The sequence below is a fragment of the Anabrus simplex genome, chromosome 6, assembly GCF_040414725.1.
Source record: "Anabrus simplex isolate iqAnaSimp1 chromosome 6, ASM4041472v1, whole genome shotgun sequence".
NCBI lineage: Eukaryota > Metazoa > Arthropoda > Insecta > Orthoptera > Tettigoniidae > Anabrus > Anabrus simplex.
This window is the reverse complement of record NC_090270.1, coordinates 251,432,238-251,446,459: the sequence shown is the minus strand read 5'-3', so window position 1 is coordinate 251,446,459 and position 14,222 is coordinate 251,432,238. Positions and strand designations below refer to the sequence as shown.

Genomic DNA, 14,222 nt, shown 5'->3' with positions numbered 1-14,222 from the left:
CTGGATTAGACCATTGGTGTGCACTGGTTAGGATAAGATCTGGACAAGAGCATTGGTCTGGACTGGTTAGGATAGGGACTGGACAAGTGCAATGGTCTGGATAGACCCGTCATATGGGTACAAGCAGTCGAAACTAGAGACTTGAGGCCGTTTCACGGCTCTAACCTGGGGGCTTATGCCTCCAGACCCCCTTTGTTTGTCCCCAACTCATTGCTTTTCTCAACACCATACCATAATCTATGAAAATATATTTTCTTATATCAATAACATAAACAACACTTGTAACTTTCATGATTTGCAGTGTAACATCCATGTTTTCCTCATCTACTGGTAAGTTCCATGCTTTGTTCTAAAGTCAAAGTGACCAGTCTATCCCATAACATCTCTGGAAACAAAGACGGCTATGATAAATACATCCTCCTACTTCATTATGAGTAATTATTACGAATATTACCCATAAAATCACTATAAATCCTACATTTCGGAACCTGAAAATATTCAAAATGTAGTGATGATCACATGTGAGTAATTTTCAATGCAATATTATTATTTCCAGTCCCCTACTTCTTTACCACTGCTGAGGAGGCCTGGTGTCAGTCAGCCGTGAGGGGTGACAGGTGGTGAGGCAGCAATCATTATCAAGCTTAAAATTTCGTTTTCCTTTCCAGATATTGACGCAACATCATAGGGATTTGCTTTCCATCTCGAACACAATCAGTCGTCCATTTCATGTGACAAGAAAATTCCTGTTTCCATTCTCATCAAGTGTTGAATGTCACAAAAATTTGCATAGTTGTACACTGCTGTTTCATTTATTTATCAAGAAACCTTAAGATCGCTTTGTCTTGGGATAATTTTCCAAGTGGTATTTTAAGCATAACGCATCTTTCACATCAAGAGATGTCAAATAGTGACAATGAAGAAAATACCAACAACTTTTTAGATATTTAGAACTTTCATCTTGTCAAGGACAAGCTATTTTTAATTAGTGGTTAATTGTGTTCTATTTATGTAACCTGTGTTTTTGTGTATTATTTTAATTGTAAATGAAAAGCATGGCTGAAGATTTATATGAAAAACGAAACATGTACAGATTAATTTTTAAAATAAATTAATGTTATTTTAATTTAAGAAAAACTAAGATTTTAAAGTGGTGGAGAGGTGGAACTTCTCAAACTTACAAGTTGGAAATTGTTATATATAATAATTCCACCACGGACCAAGATGAAATTCATTACTTGTAATAAAACCTAATGCTTAGTCGAGCAGCTCATCTCCTCACTTCCAAGTCTTCGCAGCCCAAAGTTTGCAAAATTTTTGTAACACAACTCTTTTGTCAGAAATCACTCAGACAAATTGTGTTGCTTTCCTAAGGATCTTTTCCACTTCACATATCAATCCTGGTGTGGATCCCATAACACTCGAATCATACTCTCTCCTTTACATCCGTATTACAATCTCTAAATACCCTCATAACCCTGTGCAGACATCTGTATCCTTTCTTTACAACCCCGTTTAATGTGATTACCCTAATGAAGATCTTTCTGCCAAATTAACTCCTACATACTTACAGTGATCTCCAGGAGGTACTATCACCCCCCATCAACATGGTAATTCCTCTTGGTGAAACTTACAGCCTGATTTTTATCAAATTTACCATCATACTATTGTTTAGTATTTTTGTAGTTGCTCACAATACTGCAGCTTATTTATTACTCTATACAGTATAACATCATCTGCAAATATCATTATCTGTGATTCCAGATTTTCACTCATATCATCTATATATATAAAATAAGAGTTTTGTCTGTACATTGCTCAGAATTTGAAAAAAATGGTATTTCTGTATCGGTCACGTCCACAGTAACAAGGAAATGCACTTTTTACTTTTCCGTAATTTCTGTCAGTCTGTCTGTATGTATGTATTTATTATCGGCACAATTTATCTTGGTGCATTTGTGTACGGGGGTGAGGAGTAAGGAGGGAACTGTCCCGGTTCCGATAGTGCTGCCAACTGAATGAAAATTAAATCTGAATTGAATCGAGAATATGATCGATATGAAGTTTCTAAACCGTTATTATCTTAGGCCAACAACTATGTCACATACACATTATATAACATTTCTCAATGCAAATTTTGTTCCTAGCATGAATTCTATAGTTTGACTTTGCTGTGTAAACAACAACAGTACTAGTACGTAAAGTGTACACCAGATGTCGCACAACGATGCTTAAGCAATTCATAGTTTGTGTTTCAAAGGTTGCCAGAACGAATCTCGAAGATTGCCGAGGTTGACCGATTCAGCACTAGGGTGTAAATGCACCAAGATAAAGTGTACCGATAATACACACATCACGAGAAAACGGCTCAAGGAAATTTAATGAAAATCGGTATGTAAAGTCGGGGCATGTACCACTACAATCTAGGCTATAAATTATTTTGTTCACGCTGAAAGAAATGGTAGTTTAGGGGAAGGCCTAAATTTAATTCTCAAATATTTATATTATTAGTGGTCCTTTCGATAAATATTACATAACTAAAGTTATATAAAACTGAATTTCCGATCATTTATGTCTTATACATTTTTACCGTACTGGCTATGATAACAGATATATTCGTGAATTTGTATTTTTGTTGCCAAGTCCATACCAATGCCGAGCCACGAGAAAATGGGTGAACAAAATTTAATGAAAATCGGTATGTAGTCAGGAAATAAGAAACTACAGTACAGTCTAAGCTATAAACAATTTTATTCACAATGGATGAAATTGTAGTTTAGGGGAAGGCATTAAATATTTTTTTTAAGTACCTATGTTATTGGTCCTATCGAAAAGTACTACACAACAAAAGTTAGAGAGAATACAATTTCCGATCATTTTGTTTTATTCAGTTTTACCGTACCGACTATGATAAGAGTGGTATTTCAGAGTCAGAAGAAAACTAAATGTGAAGGCCTACAATGTCGAAAGCTCTTAAAATTGATCAACAATAATCCCCCTGTGGGTGGGGGCGGTAGAATAACACCCACGGTATCCCCTGCCTATCATAAGAGGCGACTAAAAGGGGCCCAGGGTCTCTGAACTTTGGAGCATGGGTTGGCAACCACGGGGCCCTCAGCTGAGTCCTGGCATTGCTTCCACTTACTTGTGCCAGGCTCCTCACTTTCATCTATCCTGTCTGACCTCCCTTGGCCAACTCTTGTTCTTTTCCGACCCCGACGCTATTAGGTTTGCGAGGGCTAGGGAGTCTTTCGTTTTCATGCCCTTCGTGGCCCTTGTCTTTCTTTGGCCGATATCTTCATTTTCCAAAGTGTCAGATCCCTTCCATTTTTTCCCCCTGATTAGCGTTATATAGAGGATGGTTGCCTAGTTGTACTTCCTCTTAAAACAATAACCACCACCTGATCAACAATAACATTATATTGACCATTGTTTGTTGTGATGTTCTTTGTCTCTTATGCTGTCACTGAACTCCGATAGATGGGATTACTGCTGCATACCGAGTATAACAGCCTGACTGAATACTGGCAGGAAATAGCTGAGGAGTTAGAAAACTTTCTTCTTTAGCATGCCATTCCTCTGGTTCATACATTTCCTGATAATGTTGGTGCGTAACACACTGGTTCATCACAGTATTCCAGCTAGTTGATCCCTACTCTGACGCGCTATTTTGAATGAGCAGTGTGCACATTTAAGGCAAAAGCTCACTTAGCAGCAGCAGCAGCAGCAGCAGCAGTAGTAGTAGTATGACCTGGTCTAGAATTACAATTTAGACCTATTCCAAATTATAGTACCACAATTCACTAAATGAGTTAAAATTCAACCCTGAAAAGAGCTGTTTCTTAAGAAAAGCTTCTTCCTCTTCACTGTTATTAAATTCTACATTCATTTTATTCCAAATTAGCAGTGAAGAGGGGGAATTGAGATTTTCCGATTCATCGGGTACTCCTAGGAAACAGATTAGCAAAAGAGCACTGTTTTTGGCCTGGGATTCTCCACTATTCGACCCCACCCCACCCCACACCGAAAAAAGACGAAGAGTTTTCGCGGATCACGGCTGTCTGTGGCTTGGTCATTCCAGCTCTGGAACTTTGGACTGTTAAATCAGCAGCGTAGTACTGTTGGTTAAAAGTGAGAAAATATGTGGTTTTTCATTTGATAGAGTATTTCATATGAAAGTATTGCTTTTAATCATGCCATTCCTACTGACGTCATTGTAACCTATGTTCATTTCAGTTGGGAAAACTACTAAGAAAGTCTTTTTGAGGATGTAAAACGGCAGGTGGAGAGTGAGTGTCTACCATTATAATGGAAACTCCCAAACCTGACTGTGATTGATAGCAGGCAAACAGGCCTACCGTTACAATGAAAATTTTCTATCCCAACCTTCATATGAGAAGAGACGTTTGGTGACTTCCCCGTCGCGTTTCTAGGGTAACGTTAAGAGCTATGCAATTTAATACAATCTTGTTCACAATGTGTACACTACCTAATCTAGAATTCTGTATACAACGTAGAATTCCGTAGCAAAGCACGGGTACTTCAACTAGTTTATATATATAAAATATAAAGGTCCAATAATACTGCCCTGCAGGACCTCCCTCTTAATCATTCCAGGATCAGATAATGCTTCACCTACTCTAATTCTCTGAGTCCTATTTTCTAGAAATACAGCCACCCATTCAACCAGTCTTTTGTCCAGTCCAATTGCTCTAATTTTTGCCAGTAATCTCCCATGATCTACCCAATCAAAAGCCTTGGGTAGGTCAATAGCGATACAGTCCATTTGACCTCCTGAATCTAAAATATCTGCTATACCTCGCTGGATTCCTATAAGTTGACCTTCACTGGAATTCGCAAATGTGTCTAATAAAATCAGAAAGAACGCTTTCCTGGAGCTTACACACAACACGTCAAGCTGACTGGCCTGTAATTATCCGCTTTATGTCCGGCTCCATGGCTAAATGGTTAGCGTGCTGGCCTTTGGTCACAGGGGTCCCACGTTCGATCCCTGGCAGGGTCGGGAATTTTAACCATAATAGGTTAATTTCGCCAGCACGGGGGCTGAGTGTATGTGTCGTCTCGATTTCATCCTCATCACGACGTGCAGATCGCCTACGGGCGTCAAATCGAAAGACCTGGATCTGGCGAGCCGAACATGTCCTCGGACACTCCCGGCACAAAATGCCATATGCCATTTCATTTCATTTTATTTTATCCGCTTTATGTTTATCACCCTTTCCCGTGTATACTGGAGGCTACAACTGCAACTCTCCATTTACCCTACCAAGTAAATTGGCCGTGCGGTTAGGGGCGCACAGCTGTGAGCTTGCGCTTGGGAGATAGTGGGTTTGAGCCCCACTGTCGGCAGCCTTGAAGATGGTTTTCCATGGTTTCTAATTTTCACACCAGGCAAATGCTGGGGCTGTACCTTAATTAAGGACACGGCTGCTTCTTTCCCACTAATCTTTCCTGTCCCATCATAGCCATAAGACATATCTGTGTCGGTGCGACGTACAACAATTTACAAGTACCTAACTAATCTTATGTTTGTTCCTTATTGAAGATAACAATAAGTAAGATTCTACTTCTACTTCTTCTTTTTTTTTTGCTATTTGCTTTACGTCACACTGACACAGATAGGTCTTATGGTGACAATGGGATAGGAAAGGCCTAGGAGTTGGAAGGAAGTGGCCGTGGCCTTAATTATGGTACAGCCCCGGCATTTGTCTGGTGTGAAAATTAGAAACCATGGAAAACCATCTTCAAGGCTGAAGACAGTGGGACTCGAACCCACTACCTCCCGATTACTGGATACTGGCCGCACTTAAACGACTGCAGCTATCGAGCTCGGTAAGTAAGATTCTATTAGAATAAAATTTATTGTAATCACTTTATTGTAGCCAGCCTTAAGATTGACAATAGGCTGAAGATGCCCAAAAAACAGGGCAGAACATGTACCTATGCAGTGTATATAAATCACTTAGACTTTAATCACCACAAACGGTGGCTACAATAAATTTTATTCTAACAGAATCTTACTTATAGTATAAAAATTTGTAAAATTGCCCCATCATGCAAACAGTAATTGAATACTTATTTCAGATTTGGCACTATATCCAACACGTAGCCTTGAATATATCCCCAGAAATCTTATCAATCCAGCTGCTTTTCTAGCTTTCAATCTTTGTATCTTTTTGTAAATGACTACCATCACAGATAAATTTCGGTAACTCACCAGTATTAGTCATCTCCTCGATCTGGATATTACCCTTATATCCAACTACCTTTACATACTGCTGATCGAATACTTCCATATACACTTCCCTGGAATGTCCTTTCTGGAACCTGTTTCTGCCTTTAAGTATCTATGAATATCCTACCATTGCTCCCTAAAATTAATATGGCTGCCAATTATGTTTGCCATCATGTCCTTAGCTCAATTTTTTGCTAAATTCAAGTTCCTAGTATGGTAAGCTACATCTATCTGTCCCTACTCCTGCAACCCTTCCTATTTCTTTCAAATTTGCACCTCCTCCTTATGATCACAGTTGCTTTTCGAAACACGCTTCTCTTCTCAACCACATGGTGTTACTTAATAGACCTGCTTTTACGACATTCTATCACATTTATTTTTAACTATAGCAAAAACAGCTTTGTGATCGCTCATACCATCTATCACTTTAATTTATCTATAGGGCTCATCTAAAGAGCTCCACATCCAGAATATTCTTCCCTCTGGTTGTTTCCATCACATTCTGAATCAGCTGTTCTTCCCAGATTAACTTATTTACCATTTGTTGTTTATGCTCTCTGTCATTTGCATTACCTTTCCAAATAACATTTGGTTAAGTTCAAATCACCCACTATAATAAAGTTCCTTTCTGCGTCATTCACCACACAGCTGATTATCAAATAATTCTGCATCAGGTCTGAACACCCCAGAAAACAAAGTTGCCTAGTATCTTAGATCTAGAATTTCATGTTTCTCATCCTTAACACAGCTCACAAATTCTTCATTCACCAGTATGAGTACTCCCCCTCCGATCATTCCTAACCTGTCTCTACAACAAACACTCCAGTTCGGTGTGATAATATCTACATTCATAATATCACTTCTCAGCCTCAACTCAATTCCCACTAAAATATCTGGTAAAAATATATCCATTGAATTATTTAATTCTATTCATTTCATTAAAATACTTCTACCTCCAACACTATCATCCTCAGTTGACTTCACACTTCCTATACTACAGGGACAATTTTTTTATCTATTCAGGGAATTTGCCACTCGCCAGGTCGCCTGCGCTACGAGCTCCTCTTCCGCCAAGCACTTTACCATAATGCAGCCAGCACTCGTCCAGCACTAAGTCATAGTGTGTTTTCGCACAAAATTTCCTGTACTGTATGAAGGTATTATATACACACACTCTCTCTCTCTTTAACGTAACGAAAATGACATTGGAACAACGCACTGAGCACTAAACACGTGAACATTTGACTAAACTGAACCTTATGCTGCTAAAGCTCTCAGCAGACTGTGAAGGAGGGGCACTTGTGGCGCCTAGAAGCGCGTCACGGCAAGGGCTTGGCAGGAGACAGGCTCGCAGCGCGGGTGACCGGGCGAATGACAATCCCCTGAATAGATAAAAACATATCCCTGTATCACCACCACTCCCTAGAGCACCTGTTTCCCTGAATGTATTTCCTTATAACTTTTCTAAACAAACCCCCTAACTTATATGTACCATTGCAGTTCAAGTGAAGGCCATCTGATGTAAAACCCTATCTCCTACCTGCCCATGAGGATCAACAAATCTCTCCCCCAATTTCCCCCATACTCATTTCATAGTCTCATTTAAATCTCCAATCACCCTCCGGTCAGTATCCCTCCTACACAATGCTGGCTGATACTCTCTGCTTCCTTAAACTACTTTTGTGCTGCCGTAATCAGATCCCACGTATCCCCAAGTATGCTAATACCTCCTCCTGCTTGCCTTACATTATCGGTACTAAAATGGAAAATTACCGCCTTCTCGTTACCCTCCTCCTTCCTTCCTCTTTTCCTTAACCTCTGCCTGCAAGTACAGGACGAATTTCAAGAAAGTAAAGGAAAAATGCATAAAATGAAAATACCTCAACATATATATCTACAACAAAGCATTCTTACACCGGTACTATGTTAAGGTCGTAGAGACAGGTTAGGAATGATAGGAAGTATTCATACTGGCGAAAGAATTTGTAAGCTACGATAAAGTTAATGACGAGGAAAGTAAAGCGACGATATGATAAATTACACTGACGTTTGTTACTTATAGATATCTTAATCCGATTACTATTTATAAACTATAATTCCAGCAAATTACCATTTCATGACTTGCAACCTCTCCTGTAAGTACAGGTTATGAATTCCAAGTAAAGGAAAAACAAATAAAATGAAAATAATTCAACATGCATAACTAGAACAAAGCATACTTACACCGGTACTATGTTCAGCAGTAAGCCAATCTGGAGCCATTGAACCCACACCGAAATTATTTGACATTTCTGAATTCATCATCTCAACACCAGCCATGACTGCTACAATCCCCTGCTACAACCGCTCCACGGAACGCTGTGTCAGCATTTGCGCTATTCTCTCACAGAAGAAATGTTGTCCTTAGTTTCTCTTTGACAGTGACTCTGGTTTTGGCGTTTCTGTAGATAATCTTCTATAAGGAAAAATTGAATATTAGTGATATGTACTTCTTGCAAAACTTAGTAAAGTAAGGAATTTTCAGTATAAGTAATTGCACTCTCCCTTTAGGCTACCTTATATATTTCGAAGGAAAAAAAAAATTTCTCCGTCTCTCGATAGAAACGTGCAGAAACAAAATTGCAATACGGAAACTAGTATATATGTATGTTGGGTATTCAGCCCGAAGGCTGGTTTGATCCTCCGCAGTTCCGCCAACAGCTGCCATAAACAGCCTAGGCGTCACTGACGAGGCATACTAGGGAAGTGAGGAGTGAGGTAGTTTCCCGTTGCTTTCTTCACCGAGCCAGAAGTTGCTATTACATATCAGTCTGCCAAACCCACTGAAATGCATGCATCAACTGACCCTCAGAGCGATATTTTCACACCATTCATAACAGTGTCTGGCTGCATAAGGAATGGTATTACTAGCATCGCTCATACCTCAGTCACTTTCATATTGTCAAAGCCAAGGGTGAGACTGAGACGGGGTCAATGAAAGTAACAAATTTATTGTAGCCCATACCAGTAGACATAGTGCACTGTAAACACTACATCTCGCCAGCAAAGGCATACGGAAACAAGTAGCACATATTATTCTAGATAAGATATACCGTAATATTTTTCAGGCCAAACAGCACATTAACGGAGAATTGAAGTTTAATACCGTTTTATCCCGTGGCGACTGCTCGACAGTAGACTGATTGTGAGGGGTCTCTAAATCCGCCTTACATCGACTTGTTATTTTGCAGCCTCATACTTCATATTTATCTAGGATTAGGTATATACCGAAAATAAGTTCAGTTTAATTATTACCTACCGGTATATATTTTTAATATAGATTATTGAATTGTCTGTAACAGAGGATCTTGTATGTAACTTTATACTCCACTCGGTGAACATGGACTGTATTTAAATGTGTATATTCAGAAACCCGATATAATAATAATAATAATAATAATAATAATAATAATAATAATAATAATAATAATAATAATAATAATAATAATAATAATAATAATAATAATAACGAGTGAGTTGGCCGTGCGGTTAGAGTCATGTAGCTAGTGAGCTTGCAGGTGAGAGGTGGTGGGTTCGAATCCCACATACGGCAGCCCTGAAATGGTTTTCCGTGGTTTCCCATTTTCTCACCATCAAAATGCTGAAGCTGTACCTTAAGTCCACGGCCACTATCTTCCCTATTCCATCCCTTTCCCATCCTTATGTCGCCGAAAACCTTCGAGTGTTACTGCCAGGGGCGTAGCCGGGAGGGTATTACGGGGGGTTAGAAACCCCCTCCCCCAATGTAATTTTACAAAAAGAAAATATACAGAAACTGACAATAAACTAAATAAAAATTCAGCGACATAATTGGAGAATCAACAGATCTGTAATTCACGTGTAACAGTGTTCTTATAATGACATGCACCTTCATTGTGATCTACCATATTTTCTAACTACAAACCTCCCTTCATTGGCCGATCCTAGCTAAACCATTAGCAAACGTAATAATAATAATAATAATAATAATAATAATAATAATAATAATAATAATAATAATAATGCATTTCTGTTGTTATTTTTCACTTAAACATTTTTAGGTCATAACTTTTGTATAAAAATTCACCCTGGGTATGTTTGTGATCGCAAAACTCTAAAAGCATTCGGTCGATTGACTTAAAATTTTGACATAACGTTGCATTTGAATACGAGCGTGGTTTGAACAAAATCAGATAGGTAGACTGATATGTAATAGCAACATCTGGCTCGGTGAGGAAAGCAACGGGAAACTACCTCACTCCTCATTTCCCTAGTATACCTCTTCAGTGACACCTAGATGACAGCTGTTGGTGGAGCTGTAGAGGATCAAACCAGCCTTCGGGCTGAATACCCAACAGATTTTATAATGAGTACTTTTATGGAATTAATTTAACTACAAAGCCGCACCAAGACTGAATCGACCTTGATGGACAGATTGTCGCTAGGCGACGACTTACGCTGTATCATTATAGTCCGGCAAGAATTGCTATATATAGGAGGATGGGAACACGCCGCCATGTTTTATGAAGGACCTTTCTTGCTAGGAGGTTCATGTAATTAGGCAACTCATTGCTTGTTATTTGGAAATAAGATTCCAACATGCTGTGATCGAGATGTACTTTCAAGTAACTAGGCAACTCAGTGCCTGTTACTGTAAATGTGTCCGGCTCCATGGCTAAATGGTTAGCGTGCTGGCCTTTGGTCACAGAGGTCCCGGATTCTATTCCCGGCAGGGTCGGGAATTTTAACCTTAACTGGTTAATTTCGCTGGCACGCGCAGGTCGCCTACGGGGGTCAAATCAAAAGACCTGCATCTGGCGAGTCGAACTTTGTCCTCGGACACTCCCGGCACTAAAAGCCATACACCATTTCATTTCATTGAATAAATGTGAATAAACATGAATAAATGTGTCGTGTCCTCGCAAAACACTGAAAGTAGTCGCCTGTGTTTTGGCCAGCCATAGCACGAGTTTTATGAGTTGAATCCAGAAGAAGAAAGCACAATAGCTTCAACAACGCCAAGAACAATAGCTCAATAGCTACGTTGGAGTTGCAATATCTGATTGATCGAGCTTCATATTACCGAACTGCTTTTTCATATGAACCAGATATTCAGTACAATATCTCATGTAAATTCGTTTCAAGTCGGAAAAACGGACAAAGTTTGTCCGCACTGCACAGCAATTACATTTAAAGGAGAAACCCCGAGAATATGCTGCGCGAGCGGAAAAGATAAGCTATCTGAACATGAGCAGCCAAAGGAACCACTGAAAAATTTGTTAAATGGAATTACTGTTGATTCAAAAAAATTCCTCAAAAACATAAGAAATTACAATTCCTGTTTTCAGATGATTTCATTCGGTGCTAACATTATAGCAAAGCATTTTATGCCGACATTTAAAATTCAGGGGCAAATTTACCACAGATCATCAGTCTTTTCTACCTTTTCCCTGCAATAATCATAAATTTCTCCAAATCTATTTCATCGGAGATGAAAATTACCAATTGAATGCACGCTGCCAAAACTCTACTTGAATCAGAAGGCATGTTGTTGAGTCGTTGCAAAAAATGTTACATGGCAACAATAATTTAATTCGGATGTTCAAAAGTGTGATTGTTCTCATGGTCACTGCAATACATTTATTTACATACCCATTCATTTCATATCAGATTAAGCCTAAGCGAAGCGTGGCCCGGGTTTAGCTGGTTTGGTAAAGTTTAAGATATTTTGTCATTTTCAAGGTAATATTCGCTTACTTATTTGGTCGACGCTTAGGTATTGAACATCCGAGCCCTAGTTATTATGTATTAAATATCGGTGGCACTCTAAATGTTCTCACTCTCACAGTCGCAAAATCACACACGGTTTTTCCTCAGAAATAGAATGATAAAATTTCAAGGCAATATTGACTGAATCAGAACAGCTGATCTGGAAGATGTTAAAATTTAAATTGTCAAAGACGAACACAAACAAGTATAGTCAGAGATTGAAAATGGGGTTATGATATATTAGGCTAAATACTGTATGCGAACGCTTTTAACCAGCATTTTTAAAAATTAGGCTTCCAATAATATAATCAGTCCATTAAATATCCTGGTCCCTTGAAATCCCGGCCACCCGACCCCTTTCACCCCTCTTTTGGTAGGCCTACATGTTGACATAAACATGTCGACGTTTCAACCACCATGCAGTACCCCTTGTCAAGACGAAATAATAATAATAATAATAATAATAATAATAATAATAATAATAATAATAATAATAATAATAATAATAATAATAATAATAATAATAATAATAATAATAATAATAATAATAATAATATGCATCTGGGAGATAGTGGGTTTGAGCCCCATTATCGGCAGCCCTGAAGATGGTTTTCTGTGGTTTCCTATTTTCACACCAGGCAAATGCTGGGGGCTGGGGCTGTACCTTAATTAAGGCCACGGCCGCTTCCTACCCCTCCTAAGCCTTTGCTATCCCATCCTTGCCATAAGACCTAACTGTGTGGGTGCGACGTAAAACAAATTGTAAGATAACGTAATAATAATCTCGATTTTGAAGTCCCAAGTTACCCACTGTGAAGGTTATATTCAAAACGAAAGTAAGTTCACACTTCCCTACCCACATGCCAGAAAAAAATAACATTATCCGTACTCAACATCACCTGCAGACCGCGATGAAGCATTCATCTACGAAAATCTTTCGAGGTCTTTCTGTTCATAAAGTGCTCGAAATAGAAATCGAAGAGTCCTACTATACTTTCGAGGGTTCCATTTATTTGCGTTATATCCGCTTCGCGCATAGGGCCTAAACATTATCAAGAATGCGTTGGTTAAACACTCGTGACTATCGACGTAGGATGTACTACCAAATCACGTTAATGTTATTTCCATTATGAGTAAGTATCCCGTTGCTTAGCACAGAAATAAAATGATTAATATCAGTTTTTTTTATACCTTTAGTCTGAAAACGGCAATCGACAAAACTAAATTACATCTTCATGGTATGTTCATAAAATAAGTTACTTTGTATCAAGGGATATTAGGATGCCAGTTTCTTCACTTTTCCAAATGTATTATACTAATCATTCATGATTGTATATTATGATAGTAAAAACATCGTGCCAATACAGGCCTTAAGGGTCTTGGCCTACCAATCAACCGCTGCTCAGCCCGAAGGTGAGTGCGACGAATCCTTTCGGTCGTTCTTTTCGGCTTTCTAGACCGGACTCGCAATCTCACCGTCAGATAGTTTCTCAATTGTGAAGGTGCCAAGGTGCCAAGAACGCTAAGTGCGGGCCTGGCACTGGAGATTCGTTTGGCTCCTCTGTTTTAACGAAATAAAAGCATAGGGAACTTCTTAAAGAGCGGGACCTGTGTCGGCCGCGGGGTTCTTTCTTATCTTAAAATTGCCCTGGATATTTCAATTTTCGAAATTATCGTGGTCCGTATTTTATGTAGGGCCCATGCAGAAAAGAAATGGTCTTTACACTACATATAGGCCTAACAGCCGTTACCGGGTAAGAAGGTGAGATTAAACCAAATTACAGCACCTACCTAGATATTTGGAACCAATCAGGCCGACTGTGAAGAAGACAAAGACGGCAGTTGCCAAAGCTGCTAATAACGACATGTTGCACCCTCAAGCTTACCGATCCTGTACTGATCCACGCTCAAACTCGTCTCTGGGTATAAATTTGAAAAGCTCAAGCCACGTGACTTGACAGTCAATACGCTCGTGACTCACGGTATATATATACGCAGTTTCTCTCATCTAGCTCTATCCTGTTTTCTACTGTCAACAATGAGTCAAGGGCTGACTAGAAGTATTTTTTTTTTTTTCATATAGCCACAATTTTGTAAACCAGTAGTGTGTTTGAATTTGAAAATAGATCATGAAGAACTACTTATCTCAGTAGTACTATTTTCAGTGTCATCCTTCTAG

The 14,222-nt window shown here is 39.0% G+C and overlaps 1 protein-coding gene across 1 annotated transcript in view; it reads right to left on the bottom strand.

The window, feature by feature from the left end:
- Prosbeta1 (proteasome beta1 subunit) overlaps window positions 1–13,959 on the bottom strand; it is a 67,059-nt gene extending 53,100 nt beyond the window's left edge. Inside the window, exons 1-2 of the mRNA XM_067149275.2 lie at window positions 13,835–13,959; window positions 8,480–8,711 (exon numbers count right to left, since the gene is read on the bottom strand). Of these exons, the coding sequence (XP_067005376.1) occupies window positions 8,480–8,575 (96 nt within the window). The 5' untranslated portion in view covers window positions 8,576–8,711; window positions 13,835–13,959. The remainder of the gene's footprint in view (window positions 1–8,479; window positions 8,712–13,834) is intronic.
- Between the last annotated feature and the right edge of the window lie 263 nt (window positions 13,960–14,222).